Source organism: Chelon labrosus (genome assembly GCF_963514085.1).
Source record: "Chelon labrosus genome assembly, chromosome: 15".
Classification (NCBI taxonomy): Eukaryota; Metazoa; Chordata; class Actinopteri; order Mugiliformes; family Mugilidae; genus Chelon; species Chelon labrosus.
The window spans coordinates 7,146,720-7,166,572 of NC_140348.1; the positions used below are offsets into that span (position 1 = coordinate 7,146,720).

The following is a 19,853-nucleotide window of genomic DNA, read 5'->3' on the forward strand; positions in this document are numbered from 1 at the left end:
CCGTTCTTTTAAAGGCAGGATGTACGTGGTTGCGACAGACACCTCACTGGTTTAGAGACAAAGAGTAAAATGCGAAGGAGATGAAGCAGAGTACACGTATATTTTACTAATAATTTGGGTACTAACCTTTCCAAGCTCATTGTCTTTTCTTTTTCCACACTGTTTTGTATTTTTATACAAAGTAAAAAAGAGAAAACTACTTCTAATTGTGTGTCGCAATAAAAAAAAAAAAAAAAAAAAAAAAAAAACCCACACACATTAAAGTGCGTAAAGTTGTTTTGAATTTTCCATTACAGATTATGTGATGTAAGTCTGGTACTTTTTCAACACCGCGGATCTGTCAAGGTTTTTCACTTTTAAAGAAAGTCCTGGTTTCAAATAAGCTAAGCTAACTGGCTGCTATGCTAAGCTAAGCTAACTGGCTGCTGGCTGTTCCTTCATACTCAGAGAGTGGCATCATTAAGGCATCATCAAACTGTCCCTTTAAAGGCGTGGTCACGGCAGACACCTCACTGGTTTAGAGACAAATATCTGCTGAGAAGAATAAAATGCAGAGCAGATGAAGCAGAGTACATTTATATTTCACTAATAATGGTTATGTTATCCAATCATGCCGTCCTTTATTTTTCCACATTGTTTCATATTTAGACAAAATAAAAAAGTCTCGTTTGTGTTAAAGAGTTGTTTTAAATTTTAAATTACAGACGACATGTTGAGCCCAAAATGATATTACTCATTTTATTCCGTATTACTGTTGAAAGAAGACTCAAAAACAAAGCATAATTCGGAGCTGTTTCAGATTTAAAAATATAATCGCGTGGATGCAGACAGCTTGAAGAACACACCACACCTGACATGTGAGGAGAAATCCGTCCTACAGCCTCCACTCTGTCCAGCAAAGTAGAGTTTAATAATAATAAAAAAAAGATACAGTACCAAACTTTGCTTTCCCTTCACCAACCTTCTCCAACCGGAGTGTAGGCACAAAACAAAACAATTTATAGATTCATTTATAGGTTTGAATTGAAAACGGTGCATCAACATTGACGTGGCGGTTTGCTTTTGAGCACCTGGTAACACAGATGAAACACAGACACCACTTCCTGTTACAACACACTCGACTAGAGAAGACCGCGATGTCTGAATCGGTGAGAGTTTTCTGAGAAACAAGTAATCAGCACTTTAAAATCTACGTTCCCACGATGTGACACAACAATCTACAGTATGTCCACATTTGTTTCAAAATCCTTTCTTGTGCTTCTTCTTTTTCAGTGTATACTTCATCTACAATGAAAATATCAGGTAGAGAGAAAATACTATGCAGACATAATGTCGAACACTTACAGTGAGTATTTTCACTGTGATTAAAACAGAAACAAATCTAAATTAGAATTAAGACTAAGGGAAAATGGAAATGTTAAAAAGTGACCCTGAGTTGGTACGTCACCATTCAGAGAGTTTCAAGAAGCTGCAGATAGAAGTGGAACAAACTTTAAGACAAGATCAAATAATCTAATGTTGTGCATGTTGTGTGTATTTCTATGTGCAGCAGCTTGAACGGGCCAAAGCAACTGTCGCAGGATCAGGCAGCTGGCTGGGAACCATAGGATTGTGTTTCAGTAAATGTGCGTGAGACAATTTGGAGAAGGGAGACTGATCATCAGCTCATCAGTCCTTAAACCACAGTGTTGCCCTTCTTTTTTTTTTTTTCCTCTTGCCCTGTCCACAGACAGGAGGCCTGGGTGAGTTGAAAGCTTCTGGGCTTCACCTAACGGCTCCGTCCCGACTCTGAAGGATGTTCTCTTGAGGCGAGGCGGTCACGTCCTCAGCTTTAGGATGACCGTCGCCAGGATGAGGAAGAAAGTGTTCCAACCCAGGGTGACGGCAAAGCCTCGCCACACCATCATCCGAGACAGACCCCAGCCTGGTGGGAAGATTTACAGCTACTTAGACACAGGAAGAACAGAAATCGACACAGCTGCAGTAAAGGCCTGGGAAAGTAACAAGGGAGGAAAGCAATTCTTTATTGAATGTCTATGAGTTTTAGACTTCAGGCAGTCATTATCTGCAAAGGATTCTGGACAAAGTATTAAAAAGGTTCATTTGTCCACTTCAGTGATGGAAACTGTGTAAATATTTCCTACAGTTTTGATTTAAATACCTTAAAGCCGAGAATCTGCACTTTAAGCCCATATTTATCATATAAATGTTACTTGAATGTGCCTTGATGAACAGCCAGTAAATTAACAAATACATACAGCTGAATTAACAGGCACTTTGGTTGAAGCCATTTTTTAACCACTCCACAGATTTAATGTTAACAAACCAACGTACCGCTCAGAAAGGAGACGGGTTCTGTCGGCTAGAGATGAACATACTAGTGCGAAAAGTACAAATCAATCCCAGAACAACAGCAAAAGGACCTTGTGAAGACATTTGAGGAAACATAACCTGAAAGGCTGCTCAGCAGGGAAGACGCCACAACTTCAAAACAGCCATAAAAAAAAAAGCCAGAATACAGTTTCCGGCAACACGTGGGGACAAAGATCCTTCTTTCTGGAGGAATGTCCTTTGGTCTGATGAAACTGAACAGTTTGACCATAATGACTACGGAGTAAAAAACATCCCAACTGTGAAGCACAGGGGTGGCGGCATAATGTTGTGGGCGCTGCTTTTCTGCAGGAGGGACTGGTGCACTTCAGAAAAGAGAGGGCATCATGAGGGATGAAGATTATTTGGATCTACTGGGTAGAACTGAAAAAAATTGTGTGCGAACAAGGATTTCTGGTAACCTGACTCAGGAATGTCACAACAGAAAGATGAAATAAGTCTTTCTCTATACGTATATGGATCCAACTGTTTGCAAGAACTTGAACGTAACATCTGCCAATGAATCAAGGATGTAACAGGATGCCAAAAAAAAGGAAAAAAAAGAAAAATTTCAGTTAATCCCCCAAATCGAAGTCTCTTGACTTCTCCTTCTGTCTCCTCTTCCATTGCACCTCTACAATATGGTCCTCAAACAGGAAATGGCCTGCGTGACTTCCTGGGCCGTATCATGTAACACGGAGGGAGCTCGGGCTGCCAGTGACCTCTTATTGTTCGGCGGCAATAAGGTCAAAAGAAGGAGAAAAGACAGAGAGACGGAGCGAAACCACTACACCTCACATTCCAGGAAGACGAGTTGCACAGGAGCCAGAGCTGATTAATGATTTAGACCACTGGCTGTGTTGTGTATAACGTAACCATCTGACCCTCACGCAGCAGCTTGTGACATTTTGAAAGTGCGGTGCAACGTACCTCTGTACATGATACAGCGGAGGGCTTCTGAGGCGTAGGTCTGAGGAAGAGCCAGGCTAAGGTAGCGGAGAGGATACGGGATACACTCCACGGGCCAGATGATACCTGCATCCCAGGACAGAGAAGACACAGTGTCAGATGTCATTTACGCCTGCTGTTATTCTCGTTTATTTTTTTGCAGTCCTAAAAAGTTCAGTGGTGGAGCGCACATTTGTTGTGGTTTTTATTGTTTTCTTGATACTGTATAAACTTTATTTATTTGCTTTTATGTGAACTGCAGGAGAACTAAAAACTTTATCATTAAAAAAGCATATCACATGACCGAGATAGAGAGGAAGAGGAAGGAAGTGATTTTACTCTTTTTGACTCTTTCTGTGTAGTAATGTATTAATAATGTACTAATGTATTACAGGACTCTGAAGATTAACGAACACCAAGACCACCCACTCGACAGTGACAACATGAACTACCCAATTCTCTTTTAAATTAGGCTTACACCCATTTCACCAAACAGCATCACAGAGTTTATAATCAGCTTTTACCGGTTCAGTAATGCTCCAGTAATCAGACACCTACTGTGCTTTTCAAGACCGTTTACACTCACACAGCTTTCTTTTTTAACCCGCTGCTTACCACTGATGATGAGGTTGGGGTAGAAGATGCCCAGGGCGGCCTGGTTGGCGCTCTGCTCGTCGTCGATCGCAGAGGAGATGACGAGGCCGAACGAGATGCCGGTGACTCCCTGCAGCACGATCAGGATTATGACCAGCACCAAGGAGCCTTCATTAGGCATCTGCAGAGAGAGAGAAAGGTAAAGGGGTGAGAAATGATAATGAGCTGGAGAAAGACGAGGTTGTTTTCATATGCACGGCTGCAGTGGAGGACAAAACGACTTATATATGACTATATATGACCAGAAACAAAAAATATGCATGATCTTCCTTCTCGTAAATGTGTATCCACTGGAAGTAAATGTTTATGAACAGTATCCTAAGAGAAAGTGGTTTCTTTGAACACTAGCCCGTACGAGACCTCAACCCATTTCACTTTAAGTTGAAAAAAATAAGAAGGATCAAACATTAATCACTACCAACAGAATAAACAAGAATATCTGACTGAACCGTCGGTGGTCACATTGAATTGTGGGGAATATAGACGGCATGTTTTAACCGAGAAGATGAGGTTAAAATGCATTTCCCGGTGCTTTTAAAACTAAGACAAAAAGAAAAAAATAAACCTTTCTTTTATTCTGTAGTCTACAATGAAAAAGAGAAAGTTAGTATTCGACTTAATTTACTATCTACTGATGTGATTTAAAAAAAAAGGGCGACAGGTCAAAAAAACCCCCAAAAAACTGCCGAATTGTCCTACAATGAAACCAGAAGTAGCCTACATCTGGAATTTGTAGGAAGCATCACTTGTACGGCACTTCTGAAGGCTTGGATCATTACAACAGCCCAGAGCATGTTCTGGATCCAGCACAAAATTTTTGAGTGTTTCTTGGGGAAAAAACTTGTGTTTCTCAATATTTAGAAGAGATAAAGTCATGTCTGTGCTCAGCAGAAACATTTTTAGTAGAGAGCTGCAAAACCATTGAGTACTATAAACAACTTCTTCTTCATTGTTGTCTTTTATTCCTTCAACATAAAACGGTTTTATATGAATCGAGTAATGGCACTCTTCTCCTTTAGCTCTCTTTCTGTTTTCTTTTTTTTTTTTTTTTTATATATTTAAGCACAAAAGGTAAATTTACTTGTTAAGGTTCATATTCTTTTGCTTTTTAAAATGAAAATCAAATAAACTATCATTAATTTATTTATGTTTTGTCTAAAACCAAACCTGAAACACCAAAAAGCACACTGACCCTAATGATCTGGGTTCGTATGAGCCTTGTTTCGTTTGTGCTTACTGTACAAGTCAGGCTGTCTGACAGTGTCACTAAATCATTGGAGAGCTCATTTAAGGAACATGATGAGAAGATGAGATCAAGAAAAGCGGAGAAAGAGATAAAGAGGGAAAGACCAGCAGAGACACAGACACTCTCTGATGTTCCGCATTGATCTTCAGCCAAAAAGCACCGCAAGAAATGGAAAGAAACGTCACTAGTGTTGAAGTTTGCAAAAACAAAATAAACACAGACAGAGCAGAAGCACGTTACGAGAGACACAAATCTATTCAAAATCCTATAAAAACAGAGAAGAGTCAGCAAGCTCCGACGATTTAAGGTGATAACTCTCTGAACTCGACTGGGACGTGCCTGTGTGTGTGTGTGTGTGTGTGTGTGTGTGTGTGTGTGTGTCGGTGCACTCCTCGGTGTGTTCAGACACTATCCGTCTCCCCTGACAACGTGCAAAAATAGACCTGCACCCAGAGGCCACATGACCACTCGGTTGCCACAGCAATCAAGGCCTGTTGTCGTGGCGATCCCACAGTGATCCCTGGATACTGCCAGCGCGGGAAGTGATTTATGGAGCGGTGGTCTCTTTGGACTTCGGCGCCTTAATTAACACTGACACACAGAGAGACGAGAGCACACACCCATAAAAGCACGAGCCTGCTGGGACGCACACAATATCTGTCTGCTTATGTCTGCGGGGCCTTCGTCTTGTATTGATTATCTATGGTAATCAATAGATATGTGCGCCGTTTGTTGTTCTCACAGCAAACCTGACCTGCTTGACCTTCATAGTCTGGTGGAGTCACATGAGAGGATTTACACCATTTTCTCTAGAGGGCTTTAAATTATTTCTTTTTTTTTTTTTATGGAAATACATGTGCTGATCTTGAAAAATAAAGGTTAATGAAGGCTGTTTTTGAATTGTTATTAACATAATTATGTCTCTAACCCGCTGCAGATAAATACAGATGTTTGATGATGAGGTAAAAATGTTAATGAACTGGGTAAAAGGCCTGCGAGGTTGGTGAAACATTAACCTTCAACTGCAACAGCAAACTATAGCGGGAAAGCAGCGATTGAAACGATCTTATATAAATATTACAGGAAATGTTGTGTGGTGGCTATAAAGTGAAAACAGTCTGTCTTTTTTATATATCCAAATTATTCTCTCGTCCTCATGTTGTTGTTTAATTATTTGTTCTATATTTCCCCCTGCTGTTCCTTTCAACCCAGTGGATCTCATTTTTGCCAATTAATAAAGTTTAATTTTACATCTGACGTGTGTGCATGTTTGCGTGTGTAGCTTATCTGTGTTGTTTCTGTCAGTGCGGCTCCGACCTTGAAGACGAGCAGTATGAAGAGGAGAAGCATGATGATCTGAACGCTGATGACGAATAGCTGTGAGAAGAGGTGAGCCAGCATCGTCTCCAGAGAGCTCACGCCTGGTCGAGAGGAATACTATTAGTTTAAGTTACATTTTTTAGAAGAAGACGTAAACAAAAATCACATTTAATACCATTTACTGTTGTGCCTTTAGTGATAGCATAGTTGTTTGCAAAGTTTCCCAAATAAAATATGTTGGGTTTCACTTTCTTTGATGGTTTTCTTACAACTGATGATCTTATATAAAACATAGAAAACCAAGAATTTGTTGGTTTGTGGTAAAGACAGTGTGCAGCACAGAGGGATTCTACAAGTGTGTGCTACTGCAGATGACTTGAAAGGTAAGAAACTACCATTTTCAAAGTGTGGACGCGTTGTTGCTATGGTAACAGAGTTTGGATCATGTGTCTTTGCGCATTAAAAGTATGTACATTTTGTCAAAACTGATTCAGGATGGGTTCCATGACATTAGAAATACAGCAGCAGGAGGCCACATTTGAGTGCTTTCCTTCCATTTCCTTTCTACGCCAGCCACAAGATTTAATCAGTGTGACCTTTTAACAAAGTTCACTTTGCACTCATGAATTCTGCGCTTGAAACGACGATGTATACTATCCACTACTTCTATAATTATAACATAGAACTTATATTGTTTAATCAGCTTCACGCTCTGTCCAAAATAATCTGAGTCCGTCAAACTCATTCAGTCTAGGCTCAGTCCAAAACACATTTACACACATTGTTAATAATGAACTGAAATTTACTGATTGCTTTTAAGGTCTTAATTACTCAAAGGAGCTAAAAACAATGCAGGTTTATCTGGACTTCACTACTTGATAAACATCATCTTCACTTTCAGCAGTGATCATGTTCCTCCCTCTGCTGGTCATGTCTCAAAGTACACGTCACGATTTTACTCCCTGGATTATTGTCGATACTAAAGGTCTGTCACTGACGCAGACTGCAAAAAAATTAATAAATCTCATGGATTTGTCACAAAAATATTCCACTTAATTTCCTAAACAATCCGAATATGCACCTTTAGAGGACACAGAGGCCCTTTTCCGGGATACATATAAAGTTTTCCGACATCTTCCTACAGCTGCTCCACTAACATCCATAATTACTGTGACTTTCAGCAGCTGTTAGTAGCTTCCCAATTTCCTTTTTAAATATCCTTTTTTGTGCTCTGGATTTAATGGAACTGGGAGACAGCTTTGACCTCTCACCTGCGACCCAGCATCTGTCCAAAAGTCCCTCTTTCCTCTCCAGGACAAAGGAGAGCGCCGTCAGACCCACTGCCAGGTAGAAGGTGATACTGAAGGATAAATGGCAAAGTAAATGTAATTGAGGGTAAAGAGACCTTATAATTTCCATCTTACAATATAAATTAACCAAATTTTTCATTTTTATTTTCATTTCAAATCATTCCATGTACAGCGCTGCTTCAAAGTTTTTTTGCCCCTCATTATTAAACTCATTTATACATAAAAAGATCTGAAACATCAGTGGATTTTCACACAAGTCCTGAAAGTAGACAAAGAGAACACTGTCAAACAAATGAAACAGAAATATTATGCTTGTGCATTTACTTATTCAAGAAAATGAATCATTTGTGCATATTTGTGTCAGTTTGCAGCAATAACAGCAACTAAACGTTTCCAGTAACTGTTGATCAGCCGTCTACAGCGGCTTGGAGGATTTTAGCCCATTCCTCAGTACAGAACCACTTCAGTTCTGACATGTTGGTGGGTTTCCTCACATGAACTACTTCAGGTCCTTCCACAACATTTCTATTGGATTATGGTCAGGACTTTGACTTTGGCCATTCCAAAACATATTTTTTTGTTCTTTAACCATTTTTTTGTAAAACGACTTGTGTGCTTGGTCTCGTTGTCTTGCTGCGTGACGTAGGTTCTCTAGAAATTCAGCTCAGGGATACCCACACGGAAAGAACCTATATAAACATATAGGTTTTAATATGGGTTTTGAATATATGTGACATACATAAAATTGGCTGTTTTCATATATACACATATATGCTATATATATGCAGCATATGCACAGATAAACTGCATATAGGTTTCATATATGCGCATATATCCTCATATAGGTTCTTTCCGTGTGGGTATATGCGCATATATGAAACCTATATGCAGTTTATCTGTGCATATATACGTTATATATGCAGCATATATCATAACATATATGCTGCATATATATAGCATATATGCGTATATATGAAAACGGCCAATTTTATGTATGTCACATACATTCAAAACCTATATTAAAACCTATATGTTTATATAGGTTCTTTCCATGTGGGTAGATGTCCTCATATTTTCTTTTAGAGTTCGCTCGTACAGTACAGGATTCATTATTCCATCAGTGATGGCAAGCTGTCCTGGCTCAGATACAGCAAAACAAGCCCAAACAAAGACAGTCACCCAACAGCCATCTTCTTAGTCTGTCTAGATTTGTGGACTCCCAACTCTGTAGAGACAGTTTTGTAACCATTTCCAGCCTGATGAGCAACAACAATTATTTTTTTGAGGTCCTCACAAAGCTCCTTTGTTCGTGCCATTATACACTTCCACAAATGTGTTGTGACGATCAGACTTTAACAAATCCCTGATTTTATTTTATTTTTTAAACAAATCGGGGCACTGAATGATACCAAACTCTAATTACACTGGTTGGAAACACTTCAGATGAACTCTAATCTGGCCTTGAACATAACTTTTGGAGATATGTAATATTGGCTCACTTTCATGAATAAACAAGTATAATATTTTAGTTTCATTTGTGTGATTGGGTTCTCTTTGTCTACTTTTAAGACTTTACTTTTAAAAATTCACTGATGTTTTGAGTCATTTATATGCAGAAAAGTCTGAAGCGTGCCAAAACCTTTGTGCGGCACTCTAACTGAAGGCAAGTGAAGTGCAGTAAAACCTTAACTTTAAGCCAGCCCACATTGTACTGACCTGAGCACAGCTCCAGGTGTCACAAATGTAGTGAAGTCTGTGTTTTGGCTGCCATAGATCGGCTCCTCAAACTAGAAGATGACAATAACAGATTAATTCAGATTTTATTTAACAGTTCACAACACAGCTGCGTATAAAGTATTCGTAGGTTATAAATCTGTGTTACCGTTAAGACTGCAATGCAAACATGTCTACTTCGTAAAAACACTAATATTTATTCTGTGGTTTCGTACCTTTATTGGAAAGGCAACCAGGTAGGACATACTACCCAGCTTATTATCCACAAACGCCTGCAGGACAGAGGACGACACATATTTATTACTAGTTATTGAGTGTTTGGTGTTGTGTAATATATTCTCTGTAATGACTGAAATTTGGATAGCATTTTTACCTGAAATGCCTCGTGTAGTTTCTTCTGCAGCATTAAGGCTATTTGTCGATCTAGAAAAAAATAATACGTAACATTCTCAATGACTATATTACCTTTAAGACGGCTGATTCCTTTTTTATATTTTAGTTCATGTTACGTGTATCTTAGTTCATTCTCACAATTTTATTAAACATAAGGCACATCCAAAACAATATGTTTAATATGTAACGGTTTCCACAAAACATCTCCAGCAATTAATAGACGTAATTATCAAAAAAAAAGAGTCAGTGGTTCATATCTTACTCGTCAGGTCCAGCCAGACGTGCACTGATCCTCCATCGATCACATCTTTAGAAACCTGCCGCTGGAGCATCCTATAAAGTTAGGAACAGAGTCATGATCTGAAACCTATTTAACATTCAGCAGCAGTTCATATAACTGTATAACTGGAATGTAACAGAAGGGATGCTGAAGATGCACATTTTATTTATATTATCTTGGCCAATAGTAGATTTTTACTGAAAGATTTCAAGATGTGCAAACTCTGTGTACAAACTCTTCTTTTTTATATATGAATTATTTTACGAGTGTTTGACCTCGAAAAACACAGTTATGTGAAGAAAGTGACCGCGGGCTGATTCCACCAGTTAAAACATGTAAGGTCACCCAGGCTAATTATTCCTTGGACACAAGTAAAGCAGCACCCACAGTGTTGTTGAGGGCATTATTAGACATTGAAGTTATTAAATGCACCTTTGTTCAGAAGACAAACATGGATTTTGATTGTTTCTTATCTCACTCCCCTAAAATTTTTCATCCACTTGCAGGCGTGACGAACTGAGGAAGCTGCGGTTCTTTGTCTCAGTTTTGTTAACCACTGAGAGTATGTCCTATGTCACAACATTTCTTTACAACTTCTACTGTTTTTAGTTTTGTGTGAGCATTAGTGTTAAATTGTCTTATTGCATATATTTGTGGTCTTAGTACTCTAATTTCTAAAGAACTTAAACTGCCCTAACCAGTTTGACATGTGCTACAAACACTTTTTTTTTAAAGATGTAAATACTGTTTGTAGTTCTGTTTGATTCCATTAGGACACACTGATGATAAATAATAACTCTAATTATCTTAAATTTCCGGCCATTTCCTTGTCAATCATTTGTAGATTTACATTCCTCATCATTTCTTTTACCTGTATATTATAATTTCTTATACATTCTGTTGTTATTCTACTTTACATATCTGATAATTAGCTCCTTATCGATCAAGCCTAGTCCAGACAATAATTAACCAACAATAATAATCACATCATGACTGAATAGTTCAGATTATTTTCACATGACCAGTAAGAAGTAAAAGCAGACACCTTTTGTTTTGCTCAGGCATGTCTATCACATGAGCAGCACATGATTCAGTAAGACTGAGCAACGCTTGATTGGTCGGAGCCAAGACGCAACCTGCCCGGGTGTGTTAGGGACAGGAACGACAGGACGGTCGAGCCAGGAATGATACACATGACGTGATTCACACCTAAAAACTCAACAGCTCTTGGCCTATACCCTACAGGGCTGACTCATCCTCACATGATGGCAACTCTCAGGTGTTTTGGTGTTGTTTGTGCATCAAAGACGACGAGAGGGAGAGAGGGAGAACAATAGGGACTGAAAATAACTAATTTAAGGTGGAGAAAGAAATAAGTTTTAGATTTCAGCCACAGAAAACTAGACAATCCGGGTAAACTGCATCAGTAACACAGCCTCTATGTATTACTCCTAAGCAGAAAAACATTTAACATGTGTTATACAGGAGGGAGAAATGTTGCTGTAAGCAGATTTTTTGACGCTCTCACACTGGACAGAATTTAGAGATTTTAATCCAGCGCTGTGAACATCCTTCTCCCACACTTGACTAACAACAAATCTGAGAAATATATACACACTGCACAGAAAGCACCGCATCTGAGCTGGATAGCCATAGATGGAAGTAACTCCTGTCCTATTAGAGACCCGAGTACTTTCCTCCAGATGATGAGGGAATTCCCAATGGATACCTTTGAAAAATATCTGGACTGATGTCTCTGTCACTGGCAACCACACTCCTAATTTTCATTGCTGATGCAGCTGTACCTGGGTTGGAAACCAGACACTGGATCCTTTACTTTCTGGATTTTACACACGCCTATATTGCTGTTCCTCTTATTTACATATCAAACTGTTCATGAACAAGACACCGAATCCTATTGTGCTCTCTATACGAGTGTATGGATGTGGAAAAGAGTCAGGCTAGAGGACATGCGAGGTCTGGACTAAACTGTCATTTATAGAAGTTTAGCATTAGCGTGCTAACATTCGCTACTTAGAATAGCACAAGGCCAAAGCAGAAGTTTGTTTTAGTTCCTAAGATATGTGTGTGTGTGTGTGTGTGTGTGTGTGTGTGTGTGTCTGCAGTGGGGTTACAAGTGTTCATGACGTCTCTCTGTGTGATGTGTTTGTCTCTGCAGCTGGAGCGCTGCCTGTGCGTTTCATTTAATGAAGCCAGCCTGCTCTACTGTGGCTCGCAAGCCTTTCTGTAAACAGGACTGGGCTACAGGTTCACAAACATCGCGAGCATCAGTCTGTGCAGTGACATGATTAAAAGGAGACTATCAGAGGTGAGGTGAATGAGGAAGGAAAAGTAAGCATTGAGTGGGGAGGAGGAAACGCACGGTAAAGGTCAAATATTCAGACTAGTTGAGACTTGTCAAGCTCCAAATATACAAACAGAAGCGAGAGTATTTAATTCTATATGTACTTACAGTTCATTTTCTGACATGTATACATCCACATATCTCAACTGAAATATAATCTGAGCTCAGGTTGGTAGCTTCACCAGTTTATCCAACACCACATTAATTCCTTAGATCTACAAAAAATCTACAGTTTCATATCAAGTCTGAGCTCAGAGTTTAAGGGGTTGCTATGTACTTTGTGTTCTGACTTCCCCACTGTGGAATAAATAAAGGATTATATTGTCTTTTCTTATTTTATGCTAAGTGATACGGATCCATCGTGTCTGATAATCATTTACGGTGGGGTTTCTCTCACCGTTTAGTCAGGTAGCTGGTGAAGTTCTTGCCGAAGCCGATGACCCCCCAGTACTCCCCATTATAGATCCCCTCAAAAGCCTCCGCATGGGACAAGGGCACCTGTGGAAAAAAAAGAACACTATATATTTAGAGTTTGTTATATTAAGTAAATTGTTGGCGGATGCTAATGGATGCTTTGCTCGAGACAACTTAGATTACTTAACCTTACTATATACAGTATCATAGATCAGAGTCTTATCCATCATGCAACATCATCGAGGAGCTGCCTATCAGTCCCAAATGTATTCAACAGCATGACAACCAGCCTGCATGTACTGCAATAAATTATCATCAGTAACAAGGAGTTCTGCAACAGTTGGTAGTCAACCAAATAGCTCTGATCTCAATCCTCCTTTTTTTGCACAGTACAGTATGTTCAATGTGTCTTGCTTTCGCTGGTTTACTAGAAAAAGGAAGTCTCTCTATTTGTTCTGCTGTGAACCGTAGCGGAACAGAAGTGGTTATAATTAGGTTGGACTAATTTTTAACAACTGAGAGAGAAGCCTTCTAGATTGAATCATTTGCAGCAACGAACCCACCCTGACCGGTGTGAAAAATGTAAAAACAATACATGTGATGAACAGTCACATAAAATTACAAAATAGCTCTTGGACAAATATGAAGCAGCAACAGGAAATAAAACAGATATACGCAATGTGAACATTTTCAGATCCTCTTTGGCTCTGACAGCTGCGGTAAACATGAGTGTTAGCTGCATGAATATCTCTCGGGGCCCTATTAATACCTGGCTGACACTGGAGTTATCCAGGAAGGACAGCAGCATTTGGCTGTAAGAGGAGGGGGATGTCTCGTTGTTCACCACAGCAACCTGGATCCCCTTTGGGTCTCCGCCAACGCACAAACAGATGAGAGAGATCTGGATGACGGGCAGCAAGAACTGGAAACACAACGAGCTGCGAAGACAGAGGAGATGGTGGCAGTCACAAACACAGGCACTGCTGTTATTCAGTGGATGTTAAACACTGTTAAACTACAACATACCCAGGCATTCTCTTCATCCGCACCAGTGTCTTGATCATCAGGGCGGCGATGTTTCTCCACTTTGGCAGAAAGTGTCTGGCTCGCACCTTCCAGTCCGCTGAACACAACACACAAACACACCATTAATATATTCATTAGACTGTAAACTGTATCAAATTATATTGTGACAATGTGAATTATCGACCAAATCTCCATCTCCTTTACACTTCAGCTCTGTAGTGAGTGTCAGCTCAGTATTTATCCATCTCTCATTACAAACAGTATTTTTAGCCAACGGAGGAGGCTGTTTTCTGGGAAACCCCACCTGCACTTAACAACAGACAGATGCAGTTAGCTGTGGTCAGATCTTCCTTGAGAGTTGGCTAAAACAGAGCTAAAAGACTGTGAAGTTTGGGTTTACATTGAGCAGAAATAAAACTTCAAATTAATTGCGATGTTGCTAATGCTGCGATACATTTTTCATGCCTGACATGAGGAGAAAAATCAGACCAAATCCTAACCACATCTATTAAGAAAGGCCTCACTTGAATGTGGAGTAAAACGCCTTCAGTGAGAGATTTGCGGCTTTGCACTGAAAATGACGGAACTTGATGGACGGATGATAAAACAAGAAAGCTTGAGAGATAAGAATCGCGTCGCTTCCACACAGCTGCAAAGCGATGTGGGCGTGAATGTCAAATTGTCAGTTGGAGGTAGCTCCAGCTGTGCAAGTGATGGGGAGGAAGTTCCCTTAACCTTTAGGTAAACCTAAACAGCCAGAGACACCTACAGTATACAGTATAGTGCAGAATGAAGTGCCACTGTCATAATTTTAAAAGCTAACTTCACACATATTTTTAAAGGGTCATTTTGCAAGAAATGTGTGGATGGCATCAAAAACAGTCCTTGGCCAAATCCAAGCTGAGGACAGCTACATGGTACACATCTTAGAACCCACACAGATTTCAAAGCAGATTTATGTGGAGGTTCTGACGTCTTTAAAAGAGATTTATTAAAGATACATCAAAATAATTGCTCTATGCAGCCTTTTGAAACTAAACTTTCGTATATGTTTGTGTATTAGCAAAGAAACAATTCTGCATGGAATGTTACTACCTGAATATTTGGGAACCTCATCTGCAGCTGCTGGTCCGACTGCAAGAATCGGCTGACTCTCGTCCCGCCCACTCTCAAATGATTGGCTGTTCTCTAACGGTCCACCCTGTGGACTGGACCCCCTTTTAGAGCCGATCTGATCCGATGTCTCACACAGCTGCAGGAAGGCGTGTTCCAGCGTCTGCAGAAGATAATGTAGGTCAAAACCAAAAGATACTACAAATGCACACCATTTTGATTTGTACGATATGTAGTACAAATTTACAACGTTGCAACTACAGTTAGTCTCCCATAGTAATTCATATTCTTTAGCTGCTCAACAAAATAAGGATCACCGCTTGGTTTGTCTTGCTAAATCACCTCCCAGCCCTGACAACCGGCAGCACTGAGTTCCCAGAGTCCACTGGAATTTTAAAAACTACTCACTGTTGCACTGTGTTGCTTCATGACTGCATCTGGAGGACCTTCAGCCAGCAAACGGCCATTTCGCATGAGACCAACCTAAAGAAACAAATGTTATTCATTAGAGATTGGATTAAAAACAGCACAGGGGCAACAACAGCTCTCAAGTCTGAGACACAAAGATGCCTAAATACATGTTTACAGCTGACAGACCATGTTGTAAGACGCATCGTGTGGTCATGGAAGAGATGTTAGTTGAGAAGGGTCAAATTATTGGCATGCATCAAGCAGAGAAAACATCTAAGGAGATTGCAGAAACTACTAAAATTGAGTAAAGAACTGTCCAATGCTAGGGAGCATAAAGATTGGACTCTGGAGCAATGGAAGAAGGTCATGTGGTCTGATGAGTCCAGATTTACCTTGTTCCAGAGTGATGGGGGCATCAGGGTAAGAAGAGGGGCAGATGAAGTGATGCACCCATCATGCCATACCATGTGCCCACAGAATGAGGTCAACTGACTACCTGAATATACTGAATGACCAGGTTATTCCATCAATGGATTTTTTTCTTCCTTGATGGCACGGGCATATTCGAAGATGACAATGCCAGGATTCATGGGGCTCAAATTGTGAAAGAGTGGTTCAGGGAGCATGAGACATCATTTTCACACATGGATTGGCCACCACAGAGTCCAGACCTTAACCCCATTGAGAACCTTTGGGATGTGCTGGAGAAGTCTTTGTACAGTGGCCAGACTCTCCCAATTAATACAAGATCTTGGTGAAAAATGAATGCAACACTGGATGGAAATAAATCTGGAGACATTGCAGAAGCTTATCTAAACAATGCCACAGCGAATATGTGCTGTAATCAAAGCTAAAGGTGGTCCAACGAAATATTACTGTGTGTGACCTTTTTTTGTTGGTGGTGACTTTTTCTTTGGTCAGGCAGTGTATTTTAAGCTTGCAAAATGTTCCTAGTATGAAGAGGATCACAATATATGTAATGATATGCATATCCCTTGCGCCTCTCTAAAGTTAATTTCATTCATTCATTCATTCATCTTCTGTAACCGCTTGTCCTGTGATGGTTTGCGGGGGGGCTGGAGCCTATCCCAGCTGTCATCAGGTGAGAGGCGAGGTACACCCTGGACAGGTCACCAGTCTATCGCAGGGCTAACACAGAAAGACAGACAACCATTCACACTCACATGCATGAGTACATTGGACAGTGGGAAGAGTGCACGGAGAGAACCCACGCAGACACAGGGAGAACATGCAAACTCCACACAGAAAGGCCCCATTTGGCCTGGATTAGAACCCAAATCCTTCTTGATGTGAGGCATCAGTGCTAACCACCACGCCACTGTGCCACCCTAAAGTTAATTTATATAATTGTAAAAATTACGAAAACTAAGACAATCGAGGATGTCTTAAATATCAGTTCTGAATGTTTCTTGTTATTTGTCTGAACCTCATTTTATCATATAGACTTTCCAGGTTTGAGCTAGCTACAAAACATGAAATAGTGACTTCTTCTTGTCCTGTCCTGTTTATGTCAGTCTTTTAATAGGTCAAACACAGCATAAACAAAAGCTACAGTTGCTATGTGATCAAAGTCTGCCTATTGTACCAGACTGTGTAAGACTGATGGAACTGCGCTGGTGTGTTGACACGAGCGAGCAAAGCTCATTCCTTGGCAATGTGTTGATGCATTGTTGTACTGTGTGCTACTTCATCTAACATGCTTCTGTCAAAGTGTAACAGACACAGGACAGAAATAAATCAACAAATGTGCCTCATTCTCCCTCTGTCTGTATGACTAGATTAGAAGACTTTCTAGCTCTTTAGGTCTGGATGCAGACCAGAATGACCTTGGGTCTTGTTTTGTGCAGCTTGAGAAAAAGCTTAAGTTACGCAATTTCTACGATTTCAGCGTTAAAGCATACACACTCAAGCATGCACGAGCAAACTGGTTACAAGTGACTTGTTGATCTGATTAACAGGTTCACACCAAGGTTCAAGCATTGAGGGACATTCAAGTTAATACTAAATAGTATTTAGTATTAAGTATTTTCTGGACTCTTAGCAGGATGAAAAAGCTTCTTAAATGTCATGTGACAATATTCTCCACTGAAACCTAGACTTATTATGAAATTCTTTCAGTTAGCAGCTCTCTAAAACACAATACAAGGTCTAAAATGTCTATTTAATACACATAAAATATTGACATCTGCAGAGTTTCCATGCTTTTTATTAAGTCATTTCAGGCGTAGACTCTCTGATATACACGGATTAACAAACACAAAGCAGGTGGATGTAGAAGTTTAGAGGTAGTTGTATGACCAGCTAAAATAAGTAGATGTGTTTACTTCACTGACCAATGAGATGGGAAAGGAGAAGTGTCAGATGAGATTAGATAACGATTTGTTCTACTTCTGCATATTTCCTCAGATTAATTACAAACACAGAGACAATGAAAGACATACAGTCTTAAAGGAACAGTTTAGAAAATTCACCTCTTCTCCGAGGACTATCACCCTTACGTCTGTTCTTGTGCAACACAAATGTGGTTTAGACCACTGTTTTTCAACCACTTTGCCTTGGCACACTAGTGTGCCGTGAGAGATCGTCAGGCGTGCCGTGGGAAATTATCCAATTTCATCTAATTGGTCTAAAAAACATTTTTTGAAAACGAATTAATTATTATCTGTAAATAATATGCCATTGTCAAGTGTCTGTGTATATATCTGTGTACCTATAGGCCAAGAGCTGTGTTCATCCAGACAGGCCCAGGTTTCACACAGAATGATTAGAAATATGAAACATCATAAGATTTTTCTCAGTTTTCAGTTTTCAGTAACATAAACTGCGGTTTCAGTTAATGCTGTCCATTACTACTTACCCTAGGCTAAGCTAATGGTTGGTTAAGCTAAACTTAATGTTTAGCTTAGTGTAAGGTAATAGTAAATTAGCTTAGGTTTGTGTAAACTTGGTGCTTGAGCTTCAAGTACAGTCAGTTGACTTAGCTTAGTGTTATTCTGGAGGTAAACTTGCTGTAAGCTAATGGTCAATTAGCATTGGTAAATGTAAGCTTAGTGCCTAGCATAGTGTGAGCTCACAGTCAATTAGCTTACCTTAGTGTTAGCTTAGTGTAAGCTAACAGTTAGTTAGCATGGCTTACAGTCAGCTTCATGCTTAGCTTAGTGTTAGCTAATTGTCAGTAAGGCTAGGTAAGTGTAAACTTAATGCTTAGATAATGGTCAGCCAACTTTGCTTAGTGTAAGATACTAAGGTGAGCTTAGTGCTTAGCTTAGTATAAGCTAACAGTCAGCTAGCATAGCTTAGTTTAATATTGCTGTGTTTATTTTTGTATGAATTATTCAAACAAGATCATCATTTGTAAGCTTTAGTGGCCATGCTATCTTCCAGTCTTTATGTGAAATAAATTCTCCTCTTACTTCCAAATGAATGTATCTAACTTTAAACCAAGGGAAAACAGACGTGGTTAATTTACAGTACAAACTTTCGACTGTGATTCGGATTTATGGACTTTATATACAAAGAAGATTACTAGTTAAACAGTGAATGAACTCATGTAATGAGTGGATTTATACTGAGCTATTCGTTAGTCCGACAAGTTATGAAAGTAACACAAATGGGGCTACAGGCTGATGTTCTTTTAGATTACTAAATCTATGTGTGCCTTCCTCCTTCCTATTTTCTGTTTTTCTTCACAGTACATGGATTTGTATACTAGCAGGGTGTGGCTCAGACTGTGTAAATAAACTAGTATATTTGCATAGTGTATATCATGTTACACAGACTTAAGACTACAAGGCAGGCATTATTCTAATTTCTGCCAATCTGTCTGATTCCCAAACTTTATATGTGGCGCTGTCCTGCTCATGTTGAAAATGGGTGACCCATATATGGGTTAATTTTTTATCTTCTCATTTCCTAAAACACCCAGGCACTGCAGTCTTTACCAAATATTGTTCAAACATGATTTAAGTGCATTGTTTTTGCATTTGGCAATATTCAGAGGCAGATTAAGGTGATCAATTTATTACATTTAGAGAGACAGGGTACATGTTTGTGGAAAAAAGTAGACGTTTGGGAAAATAAATCCCCATGCAATTTTCTGTACAAACTCTGTGCCTAACTAGATTTGAGCTTTTGTTTGTCCTGTCAAAGCTTACAAAGAATAAAGTTCATCAAACATGCTAACAGAGCAAATATCAATAGACTCATTGTGAGGAGAGTGAATGTGGTGCTTTGTCTTGCTGTATTCAT

General features: G+C 39.6%; 1 protein-coding gene across 2 annotated transcripts in view; it reads right to left on the minus strand.

Moving 5' to 3' along the window:
- Positions 1-262: 262 nt before the first annotated feature.
- The window catches only part of abch1 (ATP-binding cassette, sub-family H, member 1), a 28,409-nt gene continuing 8,818 nt past the window's right edge, over positions 263-19,853 (minus strand). For both annotated transcript variants that reach the window (XM_084561626.1, XM_084561625.1), the window contains 14 exons: positions 15,582-15,656; positions 15,156-15,336; positions 14,061-14,157; positions 13,804-13,972; positions 13,018-13,118; positions 10,238-10,308; positions 9,956-10,005; positions 9,798-9,854; positions 9,565-9,635; positions 7,810-7,898; positions 6,536-6,639; positions 3,934-4,093; positions 3,301-3,405; positions 263-1,924 (listed from right to left, as the gene is read on the minus strand). In XM_084561626.1, coding sequence (XP_084417752.1) covers positions 1,818-1,924; positions 3,301-3,405; positions 3,934-4,093; positions 6,536-6,639; positions 7,810-7,898; positions 9,565-9,635; positions 9,798-9,854; positions 9,956-10,005; positions 10,238-10,308; positions 13,018-13,118; positions 13,804-13,972; positions 14,061-14,157; positions 15,156-15,336; positions 15,582-15,656 — 1,437 coding nt within the window. In that variant the 3' untranslated portion in view covers positions 263-1,817. The remainder of the gene's footprint in view (positions 1,925-3,300; positions 3,406-3,933; positions 4,094-6,535; positions 6,640-7,809; positions 7,899-9,564; positions 9,636-9,797; positions 9,855-9,955; positions 10,006-10,237; positions 10,309-13,017; positions 13,119-13,803; positions 13,973-14,060; positions 14,158-15,155; positions 15,337-15,581; positions 15,657-19,853) is intronic.